General features: G+C 38.6%; 1 protein-coding gene across 1 annotated transcript in view; it reads left to right on the top strand.

The window, feature by feature from the left end:
- Nucleotides 1–20,266, top strand: part of oxct1a (3-oxoacid CoA transferase 1a) — a 61,018-nt gene that overhangs the window by 7,842 nt on the left and 32,910 nt on the right. Inside the window, exons 8-13 of the mRNA XM_080893626.1 lie at nt 11,915–12,022; nt 12,287–12,401; nt 12,838–12,932; nt 13,541–13,589; nt 13,990–14,062; nt 17,520–17,595. Of these exons, the coding sequence (XP_080749752.1) occupies nt 11,915–12,022; nt 12,287–12,401; nt 12,838–12,932; nt 13,541–13,589; nt 13,990–14,062; nt 17,520–17,595 (516 nt within the window). The remainder of the gene's footprint in view (nt 1–11,914; nt 12,023–12,286; nt 12,402–12,837; nt 12,933–13,540; nt 13,590–13,989; nt 14,063–17,519; nt 17,596–20,266) is intronic.

Raw genomic sequence — 20,266 nt, 5'->3', positions numbered from 1 at the left:
AAACTTGTAAATAAGTTGTACAAATCAACCATCAAACACAGTGATGAGTAAACACTGTCCAAATTAAGACTCTCAAACCCTTTTGGGCTATTCACAAATCAACAATAACAAATAAAATAAAATAAAAATAGATAAACAAAAACAACATTTAGAAAAGGAAAAAATTTGATATGGCATAAAATATTTCTGGTTCTCCCTTTCTCACTGTCCCTCTCGCTCACTGTCTTTCTCTGTGTGTGCTGTCAGTGTCAGAGGCACAATTCTTCAACGTGCTATTAATAGTATGCATGTCAGGAGCCTGGTCAGTAAAAACCAGAACTATAAGTTAATGGCAGTATTAACTCTTCACTAGAATCAACTTAGCAGGTTATTAGAAAATAGTTTGAAACTAGCCAAGTGCTCTTGAGGTACAAACGGGGCCGGGAAGAGTTAACCAGTAAGACGAGGGGAGGAGAGTGGGGAGGATAACAGCCAATATGAGAGAAGCCAGTTTAGATCAGATGTATTTAATTAAATTCTAAATCAGTTTAAGTGTTATGTAATCACAGTGTTATTAGTTTACAGTATATTGGTTATTTAAAATCTAGTGCTTAGGTCAATAATTTATTTAAAATCGAATGTTGCTGAAGACCACTGAAATAAGTTTCGCCAGCAGAAAATGCTTCATGTTGTGTTGGGTAGAAACAAAACAACTAAAAATGTATAATAGAGGTAAAAGGTTATGTGTGTATGTTTGTGAACTGAAATTGTCCACTTGAACAGGGGATATTCTTAGAGTCCTGGCATTAAAAATAAATGCAGTTTTTAGAGCTATGTGACGAGCATCAGAGTGTGTCCACCTATTTCTGGGTTGTCTGTGACATACGTAGTTTCCCTGTATAATATGGTACGGTCTTCAAGGTGCCCTGAGATGAATTTTGCTGTGAATAAAACTGAAGTGAAATTGAATTCTGTCTGGTTACCCACCTGTCTAGCATTTAACTGTTTAGAAAAATGTTATTGCGTATCTCTTCCCTCCATGTGTATGTGCGTTTGTCTCTTTCTCCGCCTATCTAACACACAGCTTCACACCTCGCATATAGACATGGCTTGCTTCAGAGAGCAGCAGGGAGAAAAACTGTGTGAAAAACCATGAAAAAACTGGCACTTTCTGAAAATAAATTGCTAGAAAAGGGTCTCTCATAAATCTGAGTGCATTTTCAATTATTCCATTGTTGCTGGACCGGAGATTTAATCTGCTGTTGATTAGAAATGTCTGAAAACATAGGGGTACATTTTTATCACTATGGAGCTGTTATGTGTTCTATTTACCATTGCAGACCAAATTTCAGTGACCAGCCAAACCTTTGAGTATTGATAATAAAGAACCCATTTCATTTGAACCATTTACTATCCATTTATGAGTAATGCTGTTCAGAAACACTCTGGCCGTTAAGCTTTCCTGCAACATCTGATGAAAAGCAGCCAACTACCTGCTCCAGGTTGGGAAGGAGTTGGGGAGTGAGGCTAGAGTGGAGCAGGAGATTGACAAGCGGGTTGTGTCTGCAGTAGTGTAGATGTTGTAATGGTTTGTTAAAGTAAAGAGAGAGCTGAGGGCGCAGGCACAGCTGACGTTTTACAGGTTTTACAGGTTTATCTCTGTTTCTGCTGTCACCTGTGGGCATGTGCTGCATGTAGTGACTGAAAGAATAGAATCACAAATATGAAAGGTAGAAATCCAGTGGTAGAGTTAAGATTGTTCATGCATCTCAAGATGTCATGCTTTAGGCATGTTCAATCCAATGCAGAGCCTGGCTTTGGGTGCCCTATTATTCACCCAGAAGAGTAGATGTGGTGACCAAAATCTGGATATATGATGGTAAATGAACTGATGGAATAATGACCTAATATTGTGTAAATATCAGTTAATTCTTGACAATTGGTATAATGCAGTAATTACCGATGTTCAGTTCAACTCAATTCAATTTTATTTATATAAAATTCCGAGCTGAAGCCCCCTGTTGGGCAACAGAAGTACTGCAGATGGGCCGCAGTAATAACAGATATTTAGTTTGAAATTACAAGTATGGTCTTTTCTTATTTATATACATTTTTTTTAGTTATATAAAAAGTAGTTGGGTCAAACATTGGCCTTAACACTTTGGATATTACTGGGTAATATTAGCAATGTATAGCAAACAACTTTTATTGTTTGTTTTGGAAAGAAAAATCACTTTCTCTTGTATTTTGATTAGAGTGAAGAGTTTAGATTGAGTGTGACCCATGGGGATTTTCTGGTTTTTAAAGGGTCGCACTCTTGACTTACGGATTGACTGGTATGACTGGTTTACTTATTGAAACATGTTTGTGATGGCCTATTACCACTAAGAAATTTACTACAGCTATTGGATTTAATAATAATTTAAATAATAATAATCACAATGCTAAGATCCAAGTATAATTGGTTGAACCGAATATTGCGACTATCATTTTGAGCCTAGAATCACCCGAGTCATGTATGAAGCTGCTGTTGTTGGCAATTATAGGTCCAGGCTACAATAGAAGTGTTTTCCATAAGATACATTTGTGACATTTTTACCAACCTTTTTGCTTACCTATAGTGATGAGTAGCAGGCATTGGATGAAAGACAGGTTGATCAACGTGAAAAATTGAATGTGGGATTTGGATCACAACATAAGCTTGCAGGATGTACTTCACATTGCAAGATCTGAAAACAGTTATGAACATGAATGGCATCTGCTAATTGTCATGAATTGAGAAATTTTAAAAAAAAGTTTACTCTTAATGTTTAGAATGGGATTATTCTAAATTATTAATATTTTACTCTTCAGCAGAGTACTTGACATATATGGGTAAGCTAAAGAAATGTCATTTGAAGTGTTCTATTTAGGTAAAGAACTGATGTCAGTCAATTAACCTCTCCTAAAGTGCTTTCTCCAATCTGACACAAATAATTTTACTTTAGGACAGAAAACTGCGCATCTGCATCTGAACTTAATTAATCTTTTTTTTAAATGGAATTTGACATTGCCTGCCAGTAGTACAACTAGACTGTGTCAAACAACTGCCAGTTTCAGACTAGTCTTTGAAGTTTTTTCTACTTTACTCCTTTTTCATATTGTGCTCTAATTACAAAACGAGTCATCCACATATCAACTTTTTTTTTTAATCTAAGAGGCATTCATTGTAATTTGTGATGTGGTCTGATAAATGATATCAAATAGAATTTACATGTTTTGAATCTGAGTCTAGTCCTGCTTTGTTTAACCATTTGATTCACTTGATTTTCTTTCTTTTTTAAATTTTTTATAATATAATAATGACACTGACCTAAAGTGAGTCCCCTTCCTCATTTCTGCTCACCCACTTTAAAATGAGTGTGCAGAGTGATAAATAATAACAGGTTCCTTATGTTAAATAAATGTCTAACTTAAAATCCCATTATGGTTCTCTGACTGCTTCGTTCTATCACAGTGATTTGTCAGATGGCCAGTTTTATGGTCCATTTTTTATGGCAGTGGAGGTAACATATTAACATTATGACAATTTATTGAGGACTATAAAGTGATTGGCCCTATTAAGAGCCTTTTTGTCTTGCATAGTGCATATTGGCATAGAGACTAATTACTTGTCTTATGCCAATACATTTCTCCTCAGGATTCAGGACATATTTGATCATAAATCTGGTGATTTTTGGAATCAATATTGACCCTGTTGTCTTGGTGTAAGGAGCAGACAGAGTGAGGCGTTTCTCAAGCCATTCATTTAACTTGGTCAGCTTTTTAGCTCACACCATTTCACCAAGCTTGTGTTGCACATCAACTACTGTATTTTTCCACTGAGCTACCTAATAATAAAACTACCCACCTAATACTGTGAAGGGCCTTGCCCCCATAGCTCTAAGCTCTGGTGCATGGACACAGGGGATCTAGGGGTGTATGACAGTGAAACTATGGGTTACGAGGTGGGACTTTTTGGGATTAGGCTTATTCTAGAAATTGCCACAGATGTTTGATCAGATATGTGCGTATGGAGGCTGTGTCAAAACTCTGAGCTCTCTGTAGTCTTCTTTCTGTATTTCCCAAGCAGTTTCTGTGGTGCATGGGAGTGTCTTGTCTGTATGGGGCCTCCTGCTGGCGCAGGGGGAGTGGGATTGTCATCATATTACACTGGTTATCAGTGTTATTTCTGTCATCTGTCAGTTGTTTTAATGTTGTGGCTTATTGGTGTATAGAAAGACCAAACTGTTAAGCAATTACTGATGAAAAAGGGCAAAAATGCAGTCAAGAGCTTGGCAAAACCCGGGGAACTTCAGGGAAATAATTTCCACACTCTGGCAGTTGTAGCTATACCTAAACAACTAGATTGTTTTATTAAATGAAAGCTAGATTATATTAGTTTAAGTCTTGAAAATACTTAATCATCTGTGAAATTAAGTCCAGTAATCATAGCCAGACTAAAACCCAAATCTTATTAATGTGATTCTGGTCATTGGCTTTAATTAGTTACTAGAACATCCACACAGTTAAGTGTTTCAAAATGAGTTTCATAAGCATAGGCGACTTTCTTCTTCAGCAAAAAGCTTATGTCCATTAAATTGTTGAATAAAGTTTTGTTTAGCTAACCCGTTCTTCTTTAATTTTCTTTCCTGTGCTTGAAAGGGATTGAACGGCGTTTAACTCGCAGGCTAAAAGAAGAAACCTGAAGTATCTGGAATATCTATACTTAATATGCACATAAAATTATAGCTTTCATTAAAAGCATCTCTTTGAACTATTTACATACTGTCAGGAATCAAAGTCATCAAAGTCAAATTTACTGAGGCTCAATTTTTTTTATTTTTTAGAAATTAACGGCAGTTATGGAAAGCAAGTTCAAATGATCTCCTGGTATATATCAATAATCCCGCGGTGGTACCCGGCTGAGTTCATTTCACGCATCTTGGAGATAAATTGATTAACATCTTGTTATATTCTTTAATGGTTCACATTATTGTAACTCCGTCTCACACATAGCTAACATTAGTGCTCCACGCTGATCGTTGACCGACGATTGTAGTTTATGTGCCAGTTTATGCCGTCTACTTTTTTTAATGGAATTTATAATCCTGGAGATTGGAAGGGTGCCAGTAAACAAGATAACACAAAAGCAAATTACACACACAAAAAAGAAAAATTACCATTATCATCACTGGCTCCTTCCATGGTTGCTAGGCAACCAAACTCTTCTGTGTTCCAGGGTGTCCAGCTGGTCCGGTTATTCCCTTATCACAGGTACAGTGAAAGGCCCCAGTGCATTGTGGGATTCAGTGCACCAGAGACTGAATCAAGCAGTGGTTTCTGCAGTTGTTCGATCATCAGTCACAGTAAATGACTCAGATGTTCTCTTGTAGCAGCGCAGTGTAGTTGTGTGGGTGTTATTATGCACGCACAGCAATCCAATCATGCATGAATTAAATTAAGGTATTTGGAAGTGTGTTTTGTTTTTTTGTTTTTTAGCCAGGCAAGAGGTCTAATTGGTAATAAATAACCCCCATGCTCAGATTTCCAGGTCAGCCTCCCACTGGATGTTTGCTGAAACAAAAATTGCAATAACTAAGGGTTTAAACATTGTTTGTGTATATTGTTTTACTCTTTGAAATTTACCTTTTAATTAAAAAAGGAATTTAGTTTCAATCATAGTTTGGGAACATGTTTTGTATTGGCTGGATAATTAGATTTTTTGTGATTATCCTTCCCTTTTTTTGTAAACACTATATCTGTTAAATTACTTGGCACAAATATTCCCTTGGAATGAAGATGAATTGGCGGTTAAAGGTCAGAGATTAAGGTCACTGTGACCTCATGTCTGGCTGTTGTTGTGAATACAATTAATTCAGGAAATCGTTCACTTGGATTCGAGGGTGATTGGTATAGAATTCGTTGGTTAAAGGTAAAAGTCACTGATTATAAAATGTCTTTGGCCATAACTCAAAAATATGCCTCATATTTGTGATATGATCAATATATCTTTTATAATTAAATGATAAAGTGATTTGTTTTATTTACTGGAGGCTCTAGACAAACATGGTTGTAAACTGCAGCTTTACTGTTTTTGGAGAGTTACAAAGCTGCAAGGTGTCAGTTTTAGTTTACTACTGTGTTTTTCCTTGAAATGATAGGGATTATTGCAATAGACTGGGGACTTGCTGGTGTAACCTGCCTTTTCGCCTAAATGACAACTAGGATAGGCTCCAGGTCCCCCTCTCTCACAACACTGAATTGGATAAGTGGAAAAAGATTGATCGATGGATGCATGATGGGTATTATCTTAAGCCGCTGCTGTGGTCTTCTGTAGATCAGAATGCCTTCTGTCTCCTTTAGTAACTGTTGAAATTTCGATTACTTGATACAGGCAACATTCCTTTTAGCTATTTTGCATAACTTCTAATGCCTTGTTGAGTTTTCTAGTCTTGTTCTTGACTTGTGCCCTCCACTGACATCATTACTCAAGCTACTGTTCTCTAGTAATTAGAAACCACTTGTTTTCTCCATCATTTCCTGCCTAAGGAGGTTCATGAATTGAATTTTATGTGCAAAGATGTGCAGTTTATTCTTTATATTCCCATTTTGCACAGCTTATGGGGATTTAGAATATACATTTGCCACAAGGTGAAATGTGTTATTTGAATGCTAATTGACTAAAAATCTTTAATGTAGATTGTTGTAGTCATACTTGTTTTGAACTGATATCTCAAAACATATTGCACACAGCTCAATAGCAGCTGGCCAGCAGTGTCTTTTGTTTAGTTTTTTGTTATTGTTCCAATTTTGAAGTTTTCTCCTGAACATAAGAGAATACATCATGCCTCATTTTAAAGGCTGGCATTGACATTTCTAGGAGTAGGTCTGCTTGACATAAACATTACTTCAAGAACATTGCTGACATTTTTCATGGCTTATATAAATGCATCAGAAAATGTCACTGACAGTCTATAATATACTTTACTGATTGACAGTCAATAGGGTCTGATGAACTGGTTGAATGTAAAAGCAGAGGGAGACACTGTGAAAGTGTGATAGAAGACAGATTTGCTGAACATATGCAGAAACCGAATGTCTGACTGTAAGTTTAAAGTTTCCTCGCAACTGCCCGTCATCTGAATCTGAAGCACATTGCAAGAAGGCTTATGTGTTAGTTGAAATGTAAACATTGCCATTTGAGCTGTGAGTGCAGAAATCCATTCCAAATGATACAAGGTGCTTTGGTGAGCAATGTGTGGCATCTGAAAAATGTATTTTTAGTTCTGTAATGTTGTCAAGGTTTACATTGGCTGGCTATCTGCCATTTCCTGGATAGCATAAAATCTGTCACAGGCAAGGCAAGCTTCCACGGAGGAGAAACAGATTGCTCGTGATGTCAGTGCACTAGGTCAGGGGATATAGCCGGAGCTTTGCCCTGAAAGTGGAAACCATGCGTGGCCAAGTGCACAATAGGAGGAAGATTGAGAGGCTATAAATAAACACAGTAATGAGAGTGTGGTGTCACTGTCATCATCATGCCCTGTTGCCGGTTGCCTGTAGCCACACCTTCTTTCCCTTGACCTTTTGACTGTCACGTTTCAGTTCTTGCATCCCTAAATAAAATAAAGAGATGTAACGAAATAAAAAAATGTAATGCCAAATTTGTTTTTAGTTGTTTTGATAAGCCATTTGATTGGGGAAGTTAGTTAGGTATACAGTAGCCTGTATGCTAACTAGTTAACAAACACATGCTACACCGAAATCTCTGATCTGTCTTTTTCTTAAAATAACATTAGACATTCAATTTTAGAATCTTCTCCCTCAAGGTCTCGCAGTGCATGAGAGCACTGTGGGTCACAGAGGGGTGCAGCTGCTCCCTGGTGCAGAAGGAGCATATACTGCAGAATTTTCTCCAGCTGCCACAAATCCCATGTTTAGAAAGTCTTGGTGACTTCTTTGAGTGTAATATTTAGAACTCTGGCTGAAATGACACTGATAATTCCAGTTTACTGTGTAACTATAGTGATTTATCTATAGTTTTGCTACATATATTAGCAAGTTCTGCCACAAAAAACTCCCCAAAACATAATAACACATTAAATCGAGTCATTATCTTTAAAATGGAAGTCAAGTTGAGGTTTAAGAAAGGATAACCATGCAATCAAAATTCACCTTTGGAACCAGTCTTAAGCTAGAGTCACACTGGAAGACCATAAAAAGTGAATGATATTCAGTGACTGCAGGGTGAATAACCACTGGCTAAGCAAAGTGGGTGTTACCCACCCAGATGAATTTCCCTCAACTTCCAGGTGACAACGCAGGATACTGTTGATTGATGTACGACCCGATAATAAAAACATTTAAGTGTTACCTAGGCAACAGGAGCCTGGAATGTCTGCAAGCGATCAGCCATCAGTACGAGCATTGCTTCCAGTTTGGACGTAGCTTTAAGACAATATTCACAAGGTGTGTTCAGTTGGCAAAAATACTGACTCCAAATGTAAGTTTTCACTATGTGGGGAACAACTAAACAACAGTATATCACTACACAGCGGAATTACTGTCTCTGCTGTAGATGTCTGTAGATGCTGTTGTTGTAACTCGTATATACCGGTAAGAATTTGTATTTGCATAACAATTTCTATAAAAATGGCACAATATAAGGAATTTCCATTTATTTACAAGTTATTTCAGTAGTATAGGATATACGATAATATCTGTTGTTTGTTTTTATTTATTTAATGATTTTTATTTCAGTAGTATAAAATTTCCACGATAGCAGCAACAGGTATCTGATGTGTTAAGTACAGAAGGGAGTGTTGTCTGCACTCTTATGGTATTCTAAATGGAGAAATTGGACCGTGCTGTGTGTGTACACTGAGGAGTGGTAATGCAGCTGTACTTGTGCACTCATCACTTAGGCTATTAAAAAGAGGCAATTACCAGTGCTCTTTGTTTATTCCACTCAGTGCCTTTGTAATCAAGGGTGTGATGAACATTGTAGCGTCTCGGACCTATTATTGTGTAACCTTTTTTTTAATACTGTGCACATATTTTCACTTGCTGCAACTATTGTAACCACTAAAACGATATAACGTAAAATCATTTCTGTTATATTTAGTTTATCTTGCAGTACTTTTTGTTCAATCAACTTAAAAATGTGATCCATCTATTTTATTTTTGTTATTCTTTTTAAATGTTTATCATATTTCATTAGCTTGGCATAGTATTTCAAGTGTCGTTTAGTGAATGAAGAGCGAGGGGTGTGCACCACATCACCGTTTATGGTTTATTCTAGGAATTTGATAGCACTGCACACTGATCAGTGTGAGATTAACGAGATTTGACAAAGCTCACAGCCTAAAAAAGCACAAACTCATGAAAAAACGCTTGCCACGTCCCCAGAGGGCACTTTGATTCCCTCTATCCTCCTGCCAGCTCACTTCATGCCTCGCTCCGCTCTCATTGATGTGAAAATCGTTCTACAGATACGGGAATATCAATGTCTGTCCATGTGTGCCTGCTTGCTAGTGTTACGCACCTGCTCATTGTGTGTGTGTTTGTGTCTGTGTGTGTGTGTGTGTATTATTTTATTTTAGTGCTTTATCCTTTCACATCCGTTGAACCTTCTGTCTGAACTACATCTGAGCAGTGGTGTAGCCGGGACACATCACATAGATGAAAAGAAGAGAGGCTTTTTTTTTTATGTACACAGCACATTTAAATTGTATGAGCTTGTTATTGTGCTTTGACTTAGCTTTGGGAGGGTAATTGAAAATGGAGCTGAATACATGGTTTGTTTGCATGTGTGAGACCAATGAAACAATATGAGGAAAGCCAGCCTCTTGGGTGTGAATTCTGTGTTTGTTTGTTTTTCGTTTTTTGTTTTTCAGGGTCTTACAATTGTATATACTTTTCTAATTAAGGGATTGATGTTGTTTTCATATGCATCTTAAAATTCTTAGAAATTTACACCCCAGATATTTTTTGTAATCCTCCTCCCCCAGGTTTCCCTTGTCATAAGACTAAAACATTTTTTTTTAATAACATGACAAGCACAATCTTGCTTAATGAAGATGTCTAAGAAAATCATGCTTCTCACCAAGACAGATCAAGCCCCCAGAGAAAGATGTGGGTGAGTGTGTGGGACTGCTGCATCAGTCTCATCTTGCATGGCCTCGTTTCCACTCTGGAGCATCAGAGATTTACCATAAACCAGAGTAGAACCAGCAAAAGAGTCTAAAATCACTTTATGGTCCTGAGTGGCCCTAGCTCATGAGAGACCAAAGCCTGTGTATCCATGACAACGCTAAGATGGGATCCACTCTCAGCCATTGACTCCTCTCAGTCAGGGCTGAGTGCTGAGGGAGGAAATAGAGATAAGGAAAGATTCAATTCAATTTGCTCTGAACGGCTGCTTGCCCCTCATGTAAATAGAATGAGCAGGTTACACTCTGAACTACACAGGAGTAAAGCACTGAAAAGTAGAAATGAGGGCGAGAATTATGTTGTCACGGCTGAGTCGTCTTTGGTTCCCAGAGGTGTGGGAACACTTTTATTTTTTTCCATTTTTCATTTTAATTTTATTATTTCAACCACTTGAAGAATCTCCTGGAAGAAAGAAACAGCACATCCGTCCCATTGAAGTCTCATCTATTTGATAAAGGAAAATTGGTTCTCAAAAAAAGGCTTTTTGTCAGTCCCAGCTTTGTTTGAGTCCTTTATTTGAAATCTCTAGGACTGTAGTGTTTAATGCTACAGCCTACTGTAAATATGGATACTGCAAAAAGACCTAGAGAAGACCTGCATGGGCAGCAAGGCTTAATGGATCCCACACATGCCGTACAAGTCTCCCTGAACACCTGTGTAACTGCAGGCTCAGTTTATAGCAAGGAGGAGGAAGCAGGTTTGTTGTTAGGTTCCTATCCTAGTCATGATGACCCAACTCTTTTGAAATCAGTAGCCATTTCCATCACTGTCTTGTTAGTCAGACAGAAAGAATCCCAGATGTATACTCCTCTTCTGCTGCTGTACACTTTCTAAATAAAGGTGGTGCACTTTCTGTCACAGTCAGCAATATACTGCCTGCTACATGTACACGATTTTTATATTGCTGTCATGTTAAGTACGACAATGATCGAGATGGTTTATTCCATATTATCAGAATAAACTGATCTGAAATTTAACCCTTGGAAAAAAGTTTTTGGAACTAACCATTGTTTTCCACGTAATGGTGAAAAGGTTCCTTTTGACCTCTATTTTTAGTTTGGCCAGCATACCCACAGCATGAATACAATCTCCTCCATACACCCCTACTCTCGCTGCTTTTGATCTTAGGATCAAGCTGCATCCCCTGGGCTTGGTGTGTCAGACGATTCCTATTTTCTGTTAGCCAAGCTGACTTTGGGTACACAGACAGCTTTCACTGGGCTCAGTGGAGTTGCTAGAAGAATAAATGCAACTTTTCCACAAATATTTACTGTCTCTTCCCTGTGAAAGACATGATAGTAGAATAATTTCAAAACCTCTGAGGCCATATTAGGACAAATGTTTTCTTCAGCATTAACGCCACTGATGTTTGAAGCTCAATTATGAATTATATTAGTAACAAACTTAAATTGTCTCATTTGTTTTTACATTTATTTACAGTACTTGCATTTTTAAAGCCTTAAGAAATTGTATAGTAACCCAAAAATCAAGAAGAAATCTTCAGATTTGCCTGCAGAGTGCGAAAATATCTACTGGATTTTTATCATTTCACCTTTTGAATTTCATAGCTTGGTAGGCAAAGGTTATTTTCTGGTGGTGTAATTCCATCTGTGCATGGTTTCTTTATCCGAACTTTAATCTCAAGGATCATGGGACACCTTGCAAGTGAAGTCAGAGCTCATCACTCTGTGTCTCTGTGTAGGTGGAAGAGGTGGTGGATGTCGGGGCTTTTGCTGCAGAGGATATCCACATACCCAGCATCTATGTCCACAGGGTTGTCCAGGGCGCCAGTTGTGAAAAAAGGATTGAGGTACAAAATGATACATTAAAGAGTTCAGAGAAGTAGACACATTACATTTGGAAGGCATGCAAAGCATTCTGGATTATGAAATTGTAATGGAAAAAGAAAAAAAGATCAATCCTGCAGTGATAGAACTGTAGAGATGAACCTTTCCCAAGCCTTTTCGCATTTCTTTCACTGTTCAGAAATAGCCTTTGTTGTTTTATTCATGTGTCGTGTTACTCAACCAGAATGAACTTTTCAAGATTATATTATATTTCCATATGTTTCCAGAAACGCACAGTAAGGAAAAGCCAAGAAGAGAAGCCCAAGCCAAAGAAGGAATCTGACATTGTTCGAGAGAGGATCATTCGCAGGGCTGCTCTGGAATTTGAAGATGGCATGTATGGTATCCTTTGATGGAAATGCAAGCAGTGAGAGGATAAAAAAATCATATACATTTGTGAAGCAGTGGCCTACTTTTAACGCCCACCAGGAAAACCAAACCAAAAAGTATCCAGCTGCCACAGAAGAATGCTTTACCTTGGCTTCCTTTATCATCAAGTTGCATAATAAATGATGCACATAATGTGCTATGCTTTTTTTTTTTTTTCTCCCTGTGGTCTTTAGTTACATTTTATCGTGACAGCTTCTGCCCTTCCTTGTGAAATCATCTTTAGTTTTTGATCGACTGATCTGTGATTAACCATTCAGTGTTTTTTGGACTTAACATGACTGTTTAGTGACTGTTTAAACAATGCATGCATTTGTTAATCTTAACACCTTTTTCCCCTGTCAGAAATACAAATATCGAAGCTACTGTCTTTAACAAAGAATAATACAAGCTAACCTTGGTATTGGTATCCCCATGCTGGCCAGCAACTTTATAAAACCAGACATCACTGTACACCTCCAGAGTGAAAATGGGATTCTGGGGCTGGTAAGACACCTACGTTTTAGTTTTTTTTGCCTTCCCTCAGGTTTCAGTGCTTTGAATCTTGACTAAACAAGCTAACGAGCTACATATTTCTTCATTCTTTGCAGAGACGTTTTTTTTGAAGTGGCAGTAAGCATGTTTCAAACTGAATAGCCATTTATTTAACCAGCATCATTCCTAGTTGGGGCCCTCATTTGAAATGTGTTTCGATTGTTACGTAAGAGATTGTAGCAATTTGACGCTTTTTTTCGTCCATTTTTCTTTCTCATTATTTGCCGGCTGAGCCTTTTAACAAAGGCTGCCGCTGCCGCTGCTATAGAGTGGCTCTCCAATCAGTTGTGTTGACAGAATGTAGGCGCCTATGGTAATTTCTTATTTGTCAATGTTATATTTATGACTACCAGTTTCAAAAAGGTACCGATCTCTCCACCTCCTCAGTCTCAAAAGATTGCTCTCTTTGTTGAAAGCAGAGAAAATCGATGCCTCATCTAATCGGAGAAATGTGATTGTGCCTCTTTCTTCAAAGACCATGGCCAGTCAGGCTGAGTGACATGTGTCCTGCCTGCATGTGTGCATTTTTTTCTTTTTACCTTTAATTTCTTTTTTTATAGGGTCCCTACCCCACTGAGGATGCAGTAGACGCAGACCTGATTAATGCTGGTAAGGGTTATCCTAATGAACATCTAATTTCCCACGTCCTCTGACAAAATTAGGTAATTTATTTCAGAGAGTTAAGTATGAAAACTGGTCTGGTAAAATATTAGGGAAAATAAGAGCATTTTATTTTACCATTTTTTCCCTGCCTGCTTCATGCTTGGCACAAACTTACTCAGATAATACTTGTTTGTTGACATTTGACAAGTGTCCAGTTATCCAGCATCGTTTTTCCCTCTCGAATTCAGCCTTCCATTAATTTTTTTTAATGCCATTGTTGTATGTTTTTCTTTGTTATTTACTGTCTTCATGTTCATCTCTAAAGTGCGTTGCTTTTTGATGTGTTGAGTGTTAAATTCACTGCTATGATAAATGAATTGCAATGCTTTGTGTTGCTTTTCTGCAGGGAAGGAGACTGTCACTGTGCTCCCTGGGGCAGCGTATTTTTCCAGTGATGACTCATTTGCTATGATCCGAGGGTAAGTCCATAACACACAAGCTTTTCAAAACTTATTTGTTGAATTCAAGTAAGATATGCCTAACAGTGGTGGACTTAAACGTAAGTCCCTTAAAAATTATTGAGTCACTTATAGCTTGGAGGTATACATAAAGTGAGACCTTTAAAAACATCATTTCTAATCTATTATTTACTGAATTTTAGAGTCGTCATAATTTCATATTTGCTTATCACCTGCACCAAACACCTGTAACTAGAGGCCAAAACCATGACTCACAATGCTGGACAACACTGTCATCAGTACAACTACACAGCAGCCTTCCAAATATTCCCAAGGTCTTCGGTTCTTATTGATTTGCCAGCTCACTGTGATTGCCCACCCAGACTCCCTGCAGTATCAATTCTTTTTGTCCTCCCAGCAAGAATTCAATATTGCTCATAAATAATACTGTCCTGTCACACTGGCAGGTACCGAATGGAACAACGCTAAATTTGTCCATGTGTGAGTGTGTCTGCTATTGTGCAGATATGCTGGGAAAGAATTACTCAACATATGGTGTGCTGTGAGCCACATTACCTCAGACACCACACTTATTATGTTACACTTGGGCATTTAGACTTTATCACTTCTTAGTCTGTATGTGTTTGTGTGTGGCCAACACCCACCATGAGCTGCTACATTCTTTTGCAGAAACAAAAAGGATTAAAGTGCTTTATGATTATACAGTAGGCAGCAGCACTAATCCGTGCAGCTGTAGACATCCTAGTGATACCCCTAACTGCCTGTTGCAGGACTTTACTTTGGACTTTAAACTCCTTATTCTGAAGCAGAGATTGCTTCTAGTGAAGAAAGTATCACACATAAAGAGACAAGTAAAACTTAATTTGCTAATATAGTGGATTATAGTGGTACCTCTAGCACAGGGGTCGGCAACCTTTCTGATGATGAGTGCCATCTAAAATTTCCTCAGAAGTCAGTGTGCCATATAATTGCATTAGCAATAAATTTAATAACGCTCTATACTAACAGTTACACACTATATAGACCAACTTTATAGAATTATATTTGTCCGCAGATGTTGGCAGCTATCAGCAAATAGTTATCAGCTATTTTGAAACAAAAAAAAGACACTTTTTATCCATAACAAGAACTCCATAACAGCAAATGAACTGTACAACAGAAAATGCAAATGCTATTTATGGTCTCCTCACAACAATGATAAGAAAAATAAACTGGGCCAATATGGCATGTTTGTTAATACAGAGATACACATGTTAATGTGATCTCTGGTCTCCCACTCAGAGACACAGGTCTCCGAGTGTCCAGCGTTCAGACGGCTACCTGAGGACACTCTTCGTGTGAGAGAAAATCTGCTCACACAGACATGTAGAACCAAATATTGTCAATAAGGCCTCTGCAATGTTCTGAAGAAAGTTAAACTTGTCAGGTAGTGATGTCCAGCAGGTGAAAATGCAAGCTCAGTGAACACGCACAGCTATGGATTCCAGCTGCATTCGTCGTTCTGCAAACTTTGATCCCCACAGAGTGTGAGTCTACGGATGTATCATTGTATTTCCGTGGTGCTGATGCTGCGCTGGGCAAACAGCTCCTGAAGAATTTAAAGTGTCGGAATGTAGAAATTTCAACGTTGCTTGAAAAAACTACCAGCTAGCAGTGTCCCTCTCACCGGTAAGCTAAGTTATTTTTAGCCAATTACAAGTTGAATCTGATAGTTGGGGTTGTTAGCTAAGATACCGTCATTAAGAAGCAGCACAACTAATGTGTGTATGAAAGTTAATTTGCGATGTGCACCGCTGGCCCAGCCATTAATTTTTTTAATGCACCTTCTCAGATTAATTCACTGCGTGTCGTGCCCAGGGCTGGACTGGGACAAAAAATCAGCCCGGGCATTTTGACTAGAGACCGGCCCACCAGGTATTAAAGCCATAAAGCCTTTGAATGAAACCAAACACTGTTGTGACAGTTATGTACACTGTCTTGTTGGTATATGTATGATTTCTATACATTTTACGTCAGATAAAAACTTTGGTTCTAAGATTCAGATAATAATTTTTTAAAAGCTAGACATTTTAAATGAGAATAAGAAAGTATTTCTTTGTGCCCCCCTTTCCTTGCTAATGCCCTACCTGGCCCCCTGGCAAAACTTTGCTAGATCCGCCCCTGCACAGTTACCAGCTGTCAGCTGCTTGGAAAAGGATCCTGGTGTTATTTGTCTCTCAGAAACAGTTCATAACTTCCCTTCAACTCATTCATGTCACCTAAAAGGTAAACCTGTTTCTCCATCACCTGTTCAGCTCTGATGATTCAGTAAGGACATCTCCTGGTTTCATCTTCATGTTTCCCTCTCACCACATATCCAAGCCGATATCATGACCAGCAGCTTTTACAGCTGTGGCTCTAGCAAACATCAGCTGATACTAGAAATTAATATTAAATAAATTCTAACAACAGCTGATCAAGCTTAAACGTGCTGCTGTTGTTTAACACAAATAACTAAAGCTTTGTGTCTTTTTTTTCATTCTAGCTGAAGTACGGGACAAATGCGAAGTACGAAACCCGTAATATTTTCTCTGAATACGAGACGATTCCGCTTTTTACGGGACAGTTGGCAACTCTACTAACTAACCTTATGAATGAAATAAAGTTCACTATCAGTAACATCATAGCACCCACCCAGCGATTGGCTATATAGAAACTCGGTCATGCTAGTTAGTACGAGTTATTGTAACTAACTGTAAAAAGTCAGTATAACGAAAATAAACTCCACCTAAACTTGGCTTATATCTGACTCAGATAGACTGCAGGTCATAACTTCTTACCTGAAGTTCAGTTCACCTGACACTCGGACCGGCAGCCGCCTCGGATCTCTCCTCCTCCTGTCTCCCCTTTCCCTCATCCACCTGCTGGCTTCTGTAAAAGCTCCGCCACAGTCACCACCAAACAACTGAGTTATTTCTACACATCAACCAGCATCCGGCCAGTCCACCACCTTTCATTGTTTATACCGTTACAAAAACAACAACAAAAACAAAAACATCGGCCAATGAAAACAAAAAGTCACCATCACCGGTATGCCCGATGGCCAGTCCAGCTATGGTCGTGCCATCAGTTAACCCTTTGCGTGCCAGCTGTGGCACGCGTGTCCAGGTTTGCCGACCCCTGCTATAGCAGATAAGTGTTTGTTTAAAAAGATGTGAATAAAACATTGGAACAGACCTTTTATCTATGACAAGTACTGCTATCAAAAAAAGGCTGAGATGGGAAGATTATTATTGTGAAGGCATTTAATGTGAGAATCAGTCTGATACGCTTGTATGGTGTCTTGTCACAAAAATGGAGTCACTCTAGCAGTACTGTTGTGTTTTATTTTATATCTGATGGGCGGATTTGTGAGTTCATAAGTGGAAGTGATTCTGGAGTTGACAGCTGTCTTCTTCTGTTGTGTCATTCTCATCAGGGGTCACATCAACCTGACAATGCTGGGCGCCATGCAGGTGTCAAAACATGGAGATCTAGCCAACTGGATGATCCCAGTAAGTTTGCTTTTGATTGCCCACAGCTGTTAACTTTTTTCCACATTTGTTGTTTCTTCAGCACCTGCTGTGGTTCAGCACAGCAGTATAATGAGCGTGCTCCAAATGTTTAATTTGTTGAGGGTTTGCTGATAGGGTTTACTGATATTTTTGTCATTTTATTTAATTATTTTTATTTATTGAGTTTGTGTCAGGTGGGTGTTTGGTAATGTAAAAGTTGTGGTACGGTTTTATTGTTACATTATTCTAACTGTATACATACATCCTTCTGTCAGTATAGTACATATTCATACTCATTCTTTGTCTTTATCTGGCTTTCAAGATCTAAAACACTGAATAATCCATCACTATATAAATAATTACTTGTTGTAATATTAGTTCAAACATGTAACTACTACGAATTCTCTTTCAGAATACTTGCAACGATACTTGTATCAATATTGAACCGTTCGATATAGTGGTTTCAGTTCGGTACGCATATGTATCGAACAATACAAAATTTTTAATTTACTTTATCAACTGTTCTTCTGACGATGCTGTCTGTGTTGAGAGCTCAGTGGATATGTGTTCGACTACTCCGCCTAGACTGCACTGTCGAGGAAATGCCTTTCACTCTCTTGTTTGTGAGTGCTGCAGCATAATGGGTGTACAACATTATTATTAGATATTACATCAGGTCAGTTGGTACTAAGACCACAGTGGCCTCAGACCTTGGGAATGATTACTAAGGTCAAGAACCCATTAAAAGCCTCTTTGCCATGTGGGAGTCCTCAACCAGAATGCCCCCTGGCCACAGTTTTTTTTTGTTTTGTTTTGTCTTTTTGCACTGAAGTGCTGACGTGTACGTGCAGAGTTGTTTCAGCATGTACATCATTTTATAGACACATCTCCTCTAAGCGACAAACTAGAAACGGGCACAATCTTGGAGACATGCAATTTTACCATGCAATTTCTTGTGTTATTTCCTTTTTTAGTTTTTCCTCTTTAGTCTAGCCCTCAAAGGGTTGATGGCTTTGGTTTCCACTAACCATTGTTACATCATTTCAAACTAAAACAACGTATATCAGTAAAGATTTTGAGTTTCAATATTTCATTCATCAACAGCCGATGTCCATTTGAGTATTCCTTTAATTGTTTTGAACAGTGTAAATGACTGCATAACAGCTTGGTGAATAGAATACTGTTGTTGATGGTGATTTGTAAATTTTGCAACTTAATTTAATTTTTACCACTTCACTCATACTTGTTTGTCCATGGTAATTGCTAATTAACCAGTGCTTGATTAAGTATGCTATGCAGATTTTGAAGCCCTGCAGTGGAGCTGCTCATAGACAAAGAATTTATTTATTTTGTTCTCTTGTGTAATTCTGGACATTTTGAAAAGCGAAACAATGCGGAACATTGGCACACATACTTCTGTCCTCACCTACGCTTCAATCTTCATTATCCCCTCTTTAGAAAGGATGGATGACGAGAATTACATTTGCAACCCTTTGTAATAATGAAAATTATTCACTATCTAAAGATGGGTGCATAGTGTGAAATTGGAAATGTTTTACGTAGGAGTTGGGGATGCAGTACTCTCAGTGAGATTATGTTGATTTCAAATGCTTTAATATGCAAAATGCAGATGAACATTTTCCAGTTGAGGGCTTTGAAACGCTTTTACATCTCCACTCAGGCTGAAACATCTGGAAAAACAATAGATGAAGTGAAAAGGGGTAATAGAATACAGGATTCGGACTTGTTGTGCTATTTTATCTTTGGCTGCGAGAGCTTTATCAAGTTGTCCTACATGGAGAGGTCTTTCACAGGAGATACACAAAATACTTCTTGTTATATGCACATCCTTCCAGGTTTCAAAATGAGAATCAAGTTCAAGTTCAAATTTTATTCGCCACATGCAGTGGCAGGTTGCCCTGCAGTGGAATGAACCCGCCCCCCAACCTTACACACACGACACAGACATCACATGGGGTTACAAGTCAGAGAACGGTTGCATTACAGAAAAAACACTGAAATGTACACTACAATGGGAAAGTACAAGTGGAAAAAAAGAGACCTCTACTCATGCTGGGCTATAGGAGGACAGCATGAGAACAGGAAACAAAAAAACTCCTCTGCACAGAAAGCACATAAATGTCCACAGTACAACATTATAGAGCACGTGACCAGCAACAGGGTTGGGTAGGGGATAAGGAGTAATCCCAGGCAACACAGCAGCCATCCTGCCACTGCGCCGACTCTCCAGCGCGGGCCCAGACCCGCCTCGTGTTCCCAGGAGGCAACAAGCATCGAAGGCATTGGAAGGGGAGGGGGGATGAGTGAGTGCTTATCAGTGTAAGTGTATGTGTGTGCGTGTCCATAGTTCAGCTGAGACAGTGTCCTTCGCCCTATCAGGCTAAGTAAAGTCTACCAGCCAACCCAGGTGGCCTTGCATAGAGTGGGAAGAACAGTCAAACACAGTCGTTATCAGGGAGTTTTCGTTCGGCTCCAGCCTTGAGCCCATAGCTGGCGCCGAGGGGATATCAGCATTATGATGTTGATGTTGTTGATTTTTCTTTTATGCGAGCAGCTCATGAGAATTTCAAAGCTGTTCTTTAACACTCCGACACTGGTCTCGCAATCTCCTGTTGGAGAACCGCGAGCTTCTCCATGATGTTATCAAACT

The sequence above is a fragment of the Rhamphochromis sp. 'chilingali' genome (genome assembly GCF_963969265.1).
Source record: "Rhamphochromis sp. 'chilingali' genome assembly, chromosome: 10".
Taxonomy (NCBI): domain Eukaryota; kingdom Metazoa; phylum Chordata; class Actinopteri; order Cichliformes; family Cichlidae; genus Rhamphochromis; species Rhamphochromis sp. 'chilingali'.
The sequence above is the reverse complement of the archived record's forward strand: the minus strand, read 5'-3'. Positions and strand labels throughout refer to the sequence as shown.